This window comes from Camelina sativa, chromosome 7, assembly GCF_030686135.1.
Source record: "Camelina sativa cultivar CO46 ecotype springtype chromosome 7, ASM3068613v1".
Taxonomy (NCBI): domain Eukaryota; kingdom Viridiplantae; phylum Streptophyta; class Magnoliopsida; order Brassicales; family Brassicaceae; genus Camelina; species Camelina sativa.
The window spans coordinates 8713066-8727829 of record NC_141886.1 but is presented as its reverse complement, the minus strand read 5'-3'; the positions used below and the strand labels follow the sequence as shown (position 1 = coordinate 8727829).

Genomic DNA, 14764 nt, shown 5'->3' with positions numbered 1-14764 from the left:
GTGTGTGTGTCGGGAGGGGAAATTATTAAATTTAACATACGAGTCTTTGGTCAAGTTCGGTTTATTATATAAATTATACATACGACCAAAACCGGTAAATAATTGAAATATTAGCTACATAATTAACTACATAAGTTATAACAAAGAGGATTATATAGAAATTAAAAAATAAATAAAAGTTTTATTATGACAAAATTTTAAATTAAATTATAAACAATTTTGCCTGTAGCATGAGTTACTATCTAGTTTTTTTTTTGTTTTTAAATATAAGATGCTTAGTTAAAGGCACATATTAATTATAGAGTATATGTAGTAAATTACTACGTATTTAGAAAAGAATAAACAAAATGACTATGAATCAGCAGACTTCGTGAATATAGAAATGTGACTTTCTATACAAACTGCTCAGACTTAGCAAAGATGATGTTTTCTCTTTTGAACTGATCAGTTTTCTCCGTGCACCTCGACGACATCAAACTTAACTAGGAAGATTTTTTTTTCTTATATTTAATTTCTAGAAATGCAAATGTAAATACAGATTTTTTGGTATGCCAAACACGTACTTCTCCGCATTATATTTTATATGTAAACAATTTCTCATCCAATTGACTTGTTAGAATTAATCTTTTGTTAACAAAAAAAAATCACTCTAGCATTCTCTTTGTTTAATGATAATTACAAATATATCATTCAATGATAATTCCTTTTCTAAAATGTAATTCATCGGATTTCATTTTTTTTTTGGAATCTCCTTCATCTATTTTTTTTGTATTTTAATGTCCATCATTTTTTATATACTACTTTAGTTTCTAAAGTTAAATGTGATATCAAAAGTTATCTCTCGTTAACTTGCTACTTTCTCGTATTACACATTATTTATCAAAATCACGTGTTTTTTTCTCCAAATGATATATCTTCTCCAAATGATATATCTTTTCTTTTCATATGACATGTTATTTTTGTTAAATGATATATTTTTGATATTTTTGTAACAAATAACAATATGTTGTTGTATTTTTTGTCTTTTATTTGAGGACAGTTTTGATTTTTCCACTTCTCAAAAAATAGTTACTCAGTTTTTTTTCACCAAAGTTAGTTTCTTAATTAAGTTCTATTCTGTAGTCATCTTCTAATATCACACTTAATTATATATATTAAAAAAAGAATTTAATATTTTTTTTTTGTCAACAGCATCAATGTATTAGGCTATTAGCATAGAAAGATTTGATTCAACCAATAATATAAATGATTTCAGAATAATTTAGTCATAAAATATTAAATATTATATTTTAAGTTTTAAAATATCTCTAAAACATCGTATTATAATAAAGATCAACCGATCCGTCAAATTACATGGAGTCACAAATTTATAGTTTTGAATAGGGATGTTAAAATGAGACTACCCTGCCCATTTAGACCCTGCCCATTTAAGTCCTGCTCATTTTGGACCCGTTTATACCCTACCCGTTTATATCCTGCCCGTTTAGACCTTGTACCCGTTTAGACCCTGCCCATTTATCTGGCCCGTTTAGACCCGTTTAGATGGATTTTTTTTTATTTTTTACTTAAGATTGCTTTTTTACTAGAGATTGTAACGAGAGAACAACAAAGGAAAACAGAAACGAAAACATTATATATCAAAAAAACGAAATACGAATTCATACTTGTATAATACAACAAAACAGAACAAAACCCACTAGTACCAAACAAACCAATTCGGATCATCATCCACTAGTACTACTAGAAAGAGTATAATAAACCAAATTCTCATCTTAAAGCCTCAAATAATACAATTCCTAAAACCCTATGACACTACTACTTCTCACTGAATCTTACGAAGAGGAAGACGAAGCCAAAACAAAACAGAACAAGACCACACCAGAAGCAACATATTCAATGCACGATAGAATCTCCTGATCTTGAACATTCTTCTGAAGTACATGCTCAGCTTCAAGCACCTGAATTACATGTTTATGATGTTAAGCAATGCAAATTTCAGAAACAATGCTATATGAGAAAGATGATTATACAACTCAAATCTTTACTAAGAACCGGATCAGTCAACCACTCAATCAATCAATGCTATTGTATTTCTATGCATAAACACATTTACTAAGAAGACCACTAGATTCATAAGCTCAAAACAAGTTCGTACCTTTGAAGAGGTACTTGGAGATCTTACGGCGATTCTTCTCTGATATGATCTGCAAATACGAGAAACAAGTACAAATGTTCAATTTCATATGTGGGGTACTTCTCTAACATAACCCACAAAGCCAAATGAATCATATAACAACACAGAACAAGACCACACCAAAACCCACAAAGCAAATCGAATTGAGGGATTAGAGATTAGAGAGAGACCTCTAAATCTGTGGAATCTGTGACGGAGGTGATGACGGAGGTGATGACGAAATATTCGCCGGAGGTGATGACGGAGGTGGCGTTAAAAATCTCTTGGGAGGCTTGGAGGAGGAACCAACGACAAGATAGAGAAAACAAAAACCGTACAGTGAAACTACAACGTTTTGAGGAAAAATTCCATAAGAAATAATAAACGGGTAGCCCATTTAATTTTGATCAAACCCGCTAAGACAGCGGATCTAAACGGGTTAGCCCGTTTAAACCCATTTATTTTGATAATGTTGATAAACGGATAATAGGCCGAAATTTTCATATACAGCCCGTTAAGGCCCGCGGACTGTTAGCCCGTTTTAACATCACTAGTTTTGAAGTACGGATTATATATTTTGCTGAGGTACGGATTTATATTTGTCAATATGACATATTTCATGTGCTCATTGATGAAAAATTATGCTCTTTCCAATCTATAACAATTTCTAGAGAAGAAGTTCCTTTCAATCACGTAGGAAAAACTGAAACTGAAATGATACTCAAAATTTTTAATGCAAAATAGAATTATTGGGAAAAACTGAAAAGTATGATTGTGTTTGGTCTGTTTTCTATAGTATTATTTTGACTTTATAGTATTTTCAGAAAAAACATGTCACGTAGCATTTAGACACCGTGTGGAAAATGAAGCAAACAACAGAAGCTTTTAAAACACAGACGACGTCGTTTCCAACTCTTCATCCTCCATTTTTTTTCTTTAGCTTCTCTTTTTTTTTTTTTTGTTTTGTTTTAATCTGTTTTTTTCTTCCCAAAAAATACAAGAATGAGATTTCTTCTACTAGTAACGATCTTAACAAGCTTCTTCTTCTTCTTCTTCTTCTTCACAGTGACTCCAATCTCAGCCAAATTCTACACAAACGTCTCTTCAATCCCACCGTTACAATTCCTAAACGCAACGCAAAACGCGTGGGAAACGTTCTCAAAACTCGCCGGTTGTCACATCGGTGAAAAAATCGACGGTCTCTCCAAACTCAAACGATACTTCCACCGTTTCGGTTACATCTCCGCCGCCGCCGTCGATAACTGCACCGACGATTTCGACGACGTGCTCCAATCAGCGATCGACACGTACCAGAAAAATTTTAATCTCAAAGTCACCGGAAAACTCGATTCCTCGACTCTCCGGCAGATCGTCAAACCACGATGCGGGAATCCGGACATGATCGACGGTGTTTCGGAGATGAACGGCGGAAGAAAGCTTCGTACGACGGAGCGGTACTCGTTTTTTCCCGGGAAGCCGCGGTGGCCGAAACGGAAACGAGATCTGACTTACGCGTTTGTGCCGCAGAACAATCTGACGGACGAGGTTAAACGCGTGTTCGCACGCGCCTTCACGCGCTGGTCGGAGGTGACGCCGTTTAATTTCACGCGCTCCGAGTCACTCGTCGGAGCTGATATAGTGATCGGGTTCTTTTCCGGTGAACATGGAGATGGTGAGCCGTTTGATGGAGCGATGGGGACGTTGGCTCACGCTTCGTCTCCTCCTACGGGGATGTTGCATTTAGACAGTGACGAGGATTGGTTGATCTCTGACGGTGGAATCAGCCGTCGGATATTGCCGGTGACGTCGGTGGTGGATCTTGAATCGGTGGTTGTTCATGAGATCGGACATTTGCTAGGGTTGGGTCACTCGTCGGTGGAAGATGCGATTATGTTCCCGGCGATTTCTGGTGGTGATCGGAAAGTGGAGTTAGCTAAGGATGATATAGAGGGGATACAGCATTTGTACGGTGGGAATCCGAATGGAGACGGTGGTGGTGAGAAGAAGAGTAGCCGTCAGAGTGAAACTAGCGGTGGTGGTAGCTTGCGTCGGTGGAGAGGGTGGGTGTTTAGCCTATCATTGGTTGCCACGTGTTTTCTTTATTTGTGTTTAGACACTATGACATTATTTGGGTTTTTTATGCGCCTTTTCATTTTGGGGTCAATATTCTTCTAAAAGTAAATATTCTGTATGATTTGTTTGTGTCCAAACTGGTTTATATTTGATTATTTGTGTCATGGTGAATCGACAAAACTCTATATTTTGGAGTTTATCAAGTTTGGGACAAAACTATCGAATTTGTTTTAAAGTCTTTCAAGTTCGCCGATAACGAAAAAAATAAATGTTTTACAAGTACCACAAATTGTTTATGATGTAACATTTACATACGTACGTAAGTTGGTTAGTCCAATTTTGTTTGAAAATGAAAAGTCCAGTTTTATTCCACGTACATCTTTCTAGTGTTTAATGGTGATATCGAAAGTGGGCTACAATTATCAACGATCGTGATTTTGAACATTGATATATTATTGTGAATCAAATAAATGGCAAATTAGAAAATAGAACTTTATAATTGTTGCCGTCAATTCACTATGGTTTAAGTAATGGAATCAAATTCAATTTTGAGGATGTTCTCAAATTGTTTGTATAAAAAACTAATGCTGATCGTAGCCCTGGGTATTCGGGTACTCGGGTCGGGTTCGGGTAAGAACCGATCGGGTTCAGGTTTTTCGGGTAGAGGAGTTTAGGATCCAATAGTGTAAACAGAAAATATCAGTTCGGGTTCGGTTCAGGTCTTATCGGGTTCGGATCGGTTCGGGTCTAAAATTTCAGAACCTATAAATATCCGAAAAAATCGGATATCATCCGGGTTAGGGTTTTTTTTGTACCCGATTACCCGAAATTTAACCCGATAACCTGAATTTTACCCGATTACCCGGAAATTTTAATGTTAAATATTAAAATTAAATTTTTTAAAATTGGTTAATTTTTAAAAAAATATAGCTAAACATTTCAATATAATTTTGGTTATTTTGAGTATTTTAATCTAGGAAAAACTAGTATTTTTGAATTTTAAGTTGTATCTTTGAATAACTATGTTATAATATATATATATATATATAACTAGTATTTTATGTATATTATTTTATTTCGGGTTTGTCGGGTATCCATTCGGTTCTTGGTTCGGTTCCGGTTCTTCGGATTTAGGAGATTAGGACCCAATAGGGTATTCTACCGGTTCCGGGTTCGGATTCGGGTCCATATTTTTGGGTCGGTTCCGGTTCGGGTTTTCGGGTCCGGTTTTTTTGTCCAGGCCTAGCTGATCGTTTGCCCAATGGCCAAATTATACGGTTTTCTTGGAAAAAACTAGGTTCAAATCCGGATTTGGTGAAAATGGTTATAGAAGAAATATATTTGTTTTTCTTGTTCTCATTTTTGGGCAAAAATAGTTTTTGAGATCCACTAAAATATGAACAAATGTTAAAGAATGTATTTGGAATACATTTTGTTTTGTTATTTTTCGCAAAAAAACCAATTTATAGTTAAATCTGATTGGCATATTTTCAAAATTAAAGATTGTGTTTTAAGAGGAAACAAAAAACGAAATCATATACATATAAAAATCTTCATAACAAGATACTAACCAATCACCATCGTTACAAACGAAACTAACCAACTTCAAAAACTAATCAATAACAAAAATCAAGTTCTTTTTTACTGTTTGTCGAGCAATGCCAAACCTATATAAGCAAATAAAGGCCAACACTTCTCATTGTCTCCTATACAACAACTACAAGTATTGATAAGCAAGAATTTTTTTATATCTCCTTATACCCTAAACAAAAAAGGTAAAATGACTTCAGTTGTTTATGCGTTAAAGACTTTGTGTATGCTACCTCTCTTGTTCATTGCTGTTGCAAGTCGTCCGACCCTTAAACCAAAGGTGTTTAATGTCAAACGCCATGGTTCGAAACCGGACGGAAAAACTGATAACACCAATGTATGTACACAACAATTTTTCTAATTTAAATTTTAATCACCAATTAATTTTGAGATAATCATATATGAATATTAAGACAATTATAAACATATATGACCAATATAAAAACATAAAGATAATTATCTATTTTTGTTATTTAAGTAATTTAATAATTAACCTATGTTATTTTAACGCATACAAAATTAGGTATTCAAAAAAGTATGAAGTTGGGCATGTGCAAGGCGAAGTGGAAGTAGTAAGATCTACGTACCTAAAGGAACTTTCTACCTTGATGGTGTAGAGTTTGTGGGTCCATGCAAAAATTCTATTGAATTTGTTATTGATGGAACTTTGTTGGGTCCTGAAAACCCTAGCGACATTAAGCAAGACACATGGATCAATTTTAGGTGTATCAATGATCTATCTATCTCCGGTTTTGGTACACTTGACGGTCAAGGAAAAAAAGTCTTGGCCACTCAATGACTGCCACAAAAACCCTAATTGTCCAAAATTAGCTATGGTAACATTGCTTAATCTTTTTAACTTATCACCTCATTTTCAAATATATGATTATTATTTACTTTTAAAGAATATCACATAGTGTGATATGATACTTATACAATGAAAAAGTGATTTAATGACTATTTATTATACACAATTTTATTAGTGTTTGTACTCATTAATATATATATATATATATATATATATATATGAGAACGTAACAAATCTTTTAATAAATTCAATTTTTCTCATAGACTATGGGATTTGCATTTGTGAACAACTCAAATATCAAAGACATAACATTACTCAACAGCAAAATGGGACATTTCAACTTCTTCTCCGTCCACTACTTTAACATTACCGGTGTCACTATAGCAGCTCCCGGTGATAGTCCAAACACTGACGGTATCAAGATGGGTTCGTGTAGCAATATTCAAATCTCAAACACAAATATCGGTACTGGAGATGATTGTATCGCCATTCTTTCTGGAACCACTAACCTCAATATCTCAAATGTCAAATGTGGTCCTGGACATGGGATCAGTGTCGGAAGCTTAGAGAAGAACAAAGACGAGAAAGACGTGAAAGACTTAACAGTGAAAGACATTATTTTCAATGGTACAAGTGATGATATTCGGATCAAGACTTGGGAATCTTCAGTTTCTAAGATCCTTGTTTCAAACTTTGTGTACGAAAATATTAAGATGATTGACGTTGAAAAACCGATCAACATCAATCAGAAGTATTGCCCTCATCCACCTTGTGAACATGAAAATAAGGTTAAATTTTTATGCAAAAAAAGCAAGCTTCAATTTTTTTCCTTCCATTACAAGCAAAAACAAACAATACAACGTGTGCTTCTTTTTTTCAAGGTGAGTCTCATGTTCAAATCCAAGACGTTAAGTTAAAGAACATATATGGAACATCAAAAAATAAAGTGGCAGTGAATCTGCAATGTAGCAAGAGTTTTCCGTGCAAAAATTTTGAGCTAATTGACATTAACCTCAAGAATAACGGAATTGAGGGTGGTCCTTCCACTGCGAAGTGTGAAAATATTAACGGTTCTGCAAGTGGTAAGATGGTTCTTCAACATTGTCTTAATTGATTCGACGGTCGATTAAAACAATGATGATGTGTTGTATATGATATTTTCATTTATGTATAATTTCTTAATTACTTGGTGTATATGATTATGTTTTCTCTAATAACCTAAATTCCAAATCGAATCATAAATATGTACATGTTTTCTGATAACTTAATGCGAGGAAAAAGGTTATTCGGTGTTAGAAGACAAAAGATTCATACAAAAAATATTTAGAAAACTTAAGAGAGTTTTGAGATCTAAAACAAAGCATAATTTTTTCTAAGTAGGTTTAGTGTAGTTATTCGAAAATAATTGAACCAGGTCAACCTCGGAAAAACTGGGTTATTGTACACTACAAAAAAAAACTGAGTGCGTTGTATCACATAACAGAGTGATACAATTTTAAATTACTTATTAGTAAGTGAAGCAAATATATATGACTTAGCATCAATTAATTTAACTGAAATTATAATTATCTAATTTAACATCAATCAATTAAAACTGATTTAGTTTCTATTATATTGTATCATTTTTATAAAATCGATTTAAAATATAGATTTACATCATTTAGATAATTGATGTATCTATTCATGCTTAGTAAAATCATTCTTTTTAAACGATAGAAAATTTACCTATTAAAACTGATGTTAATATAAATTATATTAATAGTATTTAAAATTACATATATATTTTAAACACGATAAATGTAACTAGAAAATAAAGAAAGGAAAAAACTTGATCGATCAAAAATCAGATCATCATCTAAACAAAGAAAACCTAGTTGTACCTCTATCCTTGGATTATTAAGGATCCTCAATTCATCAAGCAAGTTGTATGTATGTCATCTTCTTATAAAACAAAAGATATCTCGAAAGATTCATAAATTACTGTAACACGATAATTGATGAATTACTGTATTAATGTTTCAATACTTGCAAATAGCTAGGATCTCTTGAGCCAAATTTGTCAGCGATGAATATTCATATTAAAACATATCACTTGCTTTTATTATAGATAAGTGTATATGTAAGCTTCAATATTTAGCTATTTACATGCATGATTATATATTCGTATACATATATGCGAGAAAACACAAACTTGATACCGAAATCTAGCTATAATTAATCTACTTCTAGTTTGTTTATTTTGTTTTCTGTACTTTTTCCTGCGAAAGGTCTCAACGTTCTGTCCAAGCATGTTTTGTTTATTTTTGATTTGTTCTGTTCAAAAAAAAAAAGATGTATGGTAAACAAAAATCTAGAGAAGCTTTTTTAGTGTTTCAATATGAGATATTCAATTATGTGATCCTCAATTAGTGAGATTGAAAGTTTAACTATTATGATTCTAGATTCTAGACTTTGAATCTTAATGTTTGTTTTTTTTTTCTTTTTTAAATTTTCAAAAGCTTACAATTTATTTAAATATCATTTTCAGGTTCTAATGGATAAGTCGTTGATCAATAAACCACGTTTATCTCAAGATTATTTATTAAGGGTGAATAATTTCTTGGAATTTGCATTTGATAAATCAAATTCACCTGTGATGAGATGTCCATGTAACCGTTGTGCTCTAGCCAAATCTAAGTCAAGAGAAAATATGAAAGGAGATTTAATTTGCTATGGGTTTTTAAGTGACTACAAAAATTGGACACTACGCGAAGAGGAAGTATATGTCACACAAAATGCAAGAGTACCTACTGATATTGCTCAAGTTGAATTGGATTCAACTTTGAATCTTTTGGATGATCTCTTTCCTAGTATAGATACGAATATGAATGGCGAAAATAACAGTGCATCATGTGAGCAACCAATGGACAATGATATACCATCAACTTCAAAAGGAGAGCTTTTGATGAGTTGCTTGCTGATTTTACTCAAAAGTTAAATAGTGGAAACACAAAAGTTCACGAAGCTGTCATTTATATTGAAGTTGTACCATATCAAGTGTCTGTGTGGGATTAGTGACAAGGGGATATCAATGGTGCTTGATTTGCTCAAAGAAGCATTTACATATGCCAAGTTGCCAAAGTCATTTACTAACATGTAAAAGTTATTCGCAAATTAGATTTGAGTTATAAGTCAATTCGTGCATTTCCAAATGATTGCATGTTATATGGGGAGGATGACACAAAAAGGGAGATTTGCAAAGTTTGTGAAATTTTTCGTTGGATAAATAATATTTCTGCAGAGAATACGGTATCTGGATCAGAAAATAGAAAAAATAAAACTCCAGCAAAGGTTTTGCACTATTTTCCTCTAAAGCCGCGACTGCTACGCTTGTTTATGTCATCAAAAACTGCTGCCCACATGAGATGGCATGGAACTGATAGTAACAATGATGGGAAGCTTCGACATCCAAGAGACGAACATGCTTGGAATGCATTTGAAGAAAAATATCCTGAATTCGCAGCTGATCCAAGAAATTATAGGCTAGGCTTGGAAACTAATGGTTTTAACCCATTTGGTACAATGAGTACTAGTTATAGCATATGACCAGTGATTCTATTTCGTTATTATTTGCCACTGTGGATGTCAATGAAGCAGACATAAATGATCCTCTCTATGGTTATCCCTTGAAAGCAGATGCCAGATAATGATATTGATGTTTATTTGCAGCCACTTATCAAAGAATTGAAAGAATTATGATTTGAAGGGATTAAAACGGTATATGCTTCCACAAAGCAAACATTTGACATGCGAGCAGCCATCATGTGGACAATTAGTGATTTTCCTGGTCATGGTAGTTTGTTGGGTTGGATTATTTATACACCATCAGCTTGTCCAAGATGCAATTTTGATGGTTCTGGACAACATTTACTTCATGGGGGGAAAAATTGTTTTATAGGTCATCGTCGTTTTCTCCCTCAAGATCATGCTTTCCGTCAAAATATAACTAATTTTGATGGAAAGATAGAAACAAGATCTCCACTGGTCATGTTGTCAGGCTCTACGATTTTCAATCAATTAGAACAAGTTCATGTTACTCTTGGTAAGAGGCAAGGTTCGGCAGGAGTTGGAAAAAAAGAGATCAAAGTCATGTGGGAAAATCTAGTACTCAGCAATGAAAGAAAAAAAGTATATTTTTTGGGTTACCTAAGTGGACATTTATTATGTTGTGGCATAACTTGGATGTCATGCATATAGAGAAGAATGTGTTTGATAATTTAGTCTACAAATTACTGGATGACAAAAAAAAGTCGAAAGATAATCTGAATGCTAGAAAAGATCTCTGTCAGCTAGGTATACATCCTGACTTGTGGCTGAAAGTATAAACTAGCATGTTTTACTCTGAACAATGATGGGAAAGACACTTTTTAAAGTGTTTTAAAGAATGTAAAAATCCCAGATGGTTATGCTTCAAACTTATCAAGTTGTGTTGATGTTAATAGCCGAAAGATAGTAGGCTTAAAAAGCCATGAATGTCACGTGATAATGAGAGATTTATTTTCAAGTCGCCATTCAGAACCTGCTGCCACCAGATGTGACATCAACCATTGTCGAGCTTTGTCAAATTTTTAGAGATATATCTGCAAAGATCCTCGATATTGATGAGCTGGAAAAATTACAAGACCACATTATAGTGACTCTATGTCGTATGGAGATATTGTTTCCTCCATCTTTTTTCATAGTGATGGTACATGTAGTAGTACATCTCACAGATGAGGCAAAACTTGGTGGACCAGTTCCATATCGTTGGATGTATCCGATTGAGAGGTGATCTAATTTTCTTTTTTACATTTGTCTGTATATACACAATTGGATATTTACTTATTAAATTATCTGCAGAACTCTTGGATACTTTAAATCATATGTTCGAAATTGCGCTAAGCCTGAAGGTTTTATATGTGAGAAATATTTAGCTGATGAATGTGTAACATTTTGCTCAATGTATCTCACTGATATAGAGACATGATTTGATCAGGTTTCCCGCGTTGATGATCAACCTCTAGCTGAGACTAGCATAAGACCAGATTCAGAACTTTCACTTATTTTTCCAAACCTTGGAAGATTAGTTGGAGCGGGTCAAGTTTATACTCTTAATCATGTAGAGAGGCAGCAAGCACATCAACATATATTGGTCAGCTGTCAACTACTTGATCAGTTATGCGAGTAAGTTTAAATCATTTTAGAACAACTTATTTATTACTCCCTCTGTCCCTAATAGTTTGATGTTTTACCACTTTCACATATATTAAAAAAAAGTTAAAGTTCTATTTATAAATTAATTTATAATTACTTTGAAGTAAAAAAAGAAAATATAGACTTTAGACAGCATGACATGTGGAGAAAGCATGAAGTAAAAAAACCATTTTAATTTTTTTAATATACAACATCAATCTTTTAGGGACGAGAAAAAATCTTAAAACATCAAACTATTAGGGATAGAGGGAGTATGTCTCACTGAAGTCTTGCTAACTAATATCTTTTTAGGAAGTATAGAAATGAGTTGTGGATGAAAACAAACGGCCAATTGGAGACTTTGGTGGTTTACTTGGATCGTGGTTAGGCCAATTAAGCACTGATTTGAATTTGCTCCCCTTCGACTACAGTGATTGGAGGTTGGTTAATCCTCACACAAAAATAAGGCGTGGGATGTATTCAGGCAACTTATTCCATCTACTGATCTCTATTGATTCGATTTTAATTAAACAATGTTTTGAGATAATATTTTAGTTTGATATCTTGTTGTATGTGCTGTTATTTCAGACTAGATTCTCGTTTGATGATCCGACTATGAGAAAAGGATATGTGATGGGTGCACTAAGTAGCAAATGCAAGAATATGAAACTACGTCTTTGGAGAGATTACAAAAAAGATACTATGGATGAAACAGTGGTGAATAAACCCATTAATGTTCATGAAGATCAATGGTATAATTTTGTTTACACGAGGTTTGCTGAAAAGTGGAAGGTATTATTCGTTCAATATTTAGTTGTATCAATGCAAGTAATTTTTTTTTCTATGGTGAGTTTTCAGAAAATGCAAGAACAGAATAAAAGGAACCAAAAGAAACATACCATGCCTCATGTATGTGGAAGAAAGAGCTTTTCAAAGAAATGAGATGAGATTGTGAGTAACTTATTTGTGTTGTAAAACTTGTGTAGTATATGAATATTAACGTATATTGTTTATGCATGTATGTTTTACAAAGAAAATCAAGACAGGAAAAACTCCTATGTCGAGCAGAATTTTTCGGTGAGACTCGCATGAAACCTGATGGAAGCTTTGCAAGTGAGGAGGCAAAAACACGCGCCGTTAGTTTTTTTTTCTATCAACCACATGGGGTTAGTTTAAAAATGTGCTTTTATAGTTTTAGTGTTCACAAGTTAATTATGACATATATTTCTATATATTTGGTTGTTTTTTCTAGGAATCACTTACAACTTTGATGAGTCAAAATCCATAGAGAATAAACAATGTCACAGCTAGTTTGGATGATGAATTTGCTCAAGTGTTTGGTCCAGAACGTTCAGAACGAGTACGTTGTGTTGGTCGTGGACTCACACCGTCAAAATTAGTGAGACGCTCAACTACAACTAGAGCGGAGATAGAAAATTCTGAAATGGTTGTTGGGCTCAAGACACAAGTGAATGTACTATCCGACAAAGTTAATGGGCTGACTACCTTCGTTAAACAAATAATTGGTACTTCCACTGCTGATCAGGTATTAATATAATGCTAGTTTTTCTACGTTAAATTGTATATTTATATTTTAATATATCAAAATAATTTGGCAAGAGCATGGGCTACAAGTTTTGCTGCAGCTTTTAAGAACATACCAAATCCACCTTTGACAAACACACCTAAAATAGTATTTATATTATTAATCACGTAAATAGTATTTATATTATTAATTTCGTAGACGATAAAATTTCAGATCCCAGTATATATATATATATATATATATTATCAGGAAATGGACGAGAGTGTCAATAGATATTTAAACAGTAGAAACAATGCTAGAGATATATGATCATAGAATGAACAATGGTGCCAATGGACTTACTTTTACAATTTTTTTTAGCCATTTTGCTTTATTCATATTTCATGGATTTGCAAGATGGATGATTTATGTTATTTATTTTTTAATTTATGTTTAATATATGGTTTTTTTATTTAATTATTTTTGGTTTAAAAATTTAATTTGTAATTTTTAATAAATTAATTAAATAAGCTATTTTGAAATTTAAATTCAATTATTAATATGAAAATAATAATATTCGAATTAGTTTTTTAACAGAAACAATTATTAGAATCATATATGAAAACTGACGTGAGGTTACCATCAATTATGTACAAATGATAATAATATCTCAAATCGATTAACGCAAATGATACAATTACTAAAATCACGTAAGAAAATTGATACTACTTTTTATTTCAGTTATATATAACTGATTCTAATATTTGAATCAGTTATTGTCAATGATACAACAATTAAAATTACTTCAAAAAATTGACACCAAAATAACATCAGTTATGTACAAGTGATATTAATAGTACAATCGGTACTTGAAACTGATACAATTATTCTAGAGAATTTGTTAGAAATACTCTTTTTGGGATACCTTTTTCAAAAATACTCATTTTTTTGAATGTTTTCATTTTTACCCTCTTTTATACAATTACAATATGTTAAATTAATTTTAGAATTGTTTTTAGGACTGGGTTCTCTATTTTACATTTAAGATATAGTTTTGAGGTATTAGGGTTTAGTATTTGGAGTTTAAGGCTTAGAATTTAGTTGTTATATACATAAAAAATAGGTATTTTTGAAAATAGACAACATGAAAGAGTATTTTTAAAAAATGACATAGAAAAAATAGTATTTTTGAAAATCCCCCATAATTCTAATCATTTTTGATCATTGACACTAATTTTAAATCAGTTTAACTAAATGACATAAATACTAACATCACTTAAATAAAATGATATAAATGTTAACATCAATTTTAAATAAATGATATATATTAACATTGATTATAACAGTTGATGTAAATATTTGAATATTAGCATCGGTTTGATAT

General features: G+C 32.5%; 2 protein-coding genes and 2 pseudogenes across 3 annotated transcripts; all 4 read left to right on the top strand.

Moving 5' to 3' along the window:
* The first annotated feature begins 2925 nt into the window (after positions 1-2925).
* LOC104700752 (metalloendoproteinase 5-MMP) lies at positions 2926-4462 on the top strand. Its single transcript, XM_010416318.3, has one exon. It carries the CDS (start codon positions 3176-3178, stop codon positions 4346-4348), a length of 1173 nt encoding a protein of 390 aa, XP_010414620.2. The 5' UTR covers positions 2926-3175; the 3' UTR covers positions 4349-4462.
* A 1564-nt stretch (positions 4463-6026) lies between these two features.
* Positions 6027-7758, top strand: LOC104704446 (exopolygalacturonase-like). 2 transcript variants are annotated; one of them, XM_087460235.1, is made up of 4 exons: positions 6027-6173; positions 6360-6672; positions 6908-7430; positions 7523-7758. In XM_087460235.1, the coding sequence occupies exons 2-4, from the start codon at positions 6496-6498 to the stop codon at positions 7756-7758; spliced, it is 936 nt and encodes a 311-aa protein (XP_087316361.1). In that variant the 5' UTR covers positions 6027-6173; positions 6360-6495. The 2 variants fall into 2 exon arrangements, with proteins under 2 accessions (XP_087316361.1, XP_087316362.1); XM_087460236.1 differs by having other exon boundaries at positions 6908-7432; positions 7531-7758.
* A 1419-nt stretch (positions 7759-9177) lies between these two features.
* On the top strand, positions 9178-12192 carry LOC147941062 (uncharacterized; annotated as a pseudogene).
* A 14-nt stretch (positions 12193-12206) lies between these two features.
* On the top strand, positions 12207-13413 carry LOC104704445 (uncharacterized; annotated as a pseudogene).
* Positions 13414-14764: the final 1351 nt, after the last annotated feature.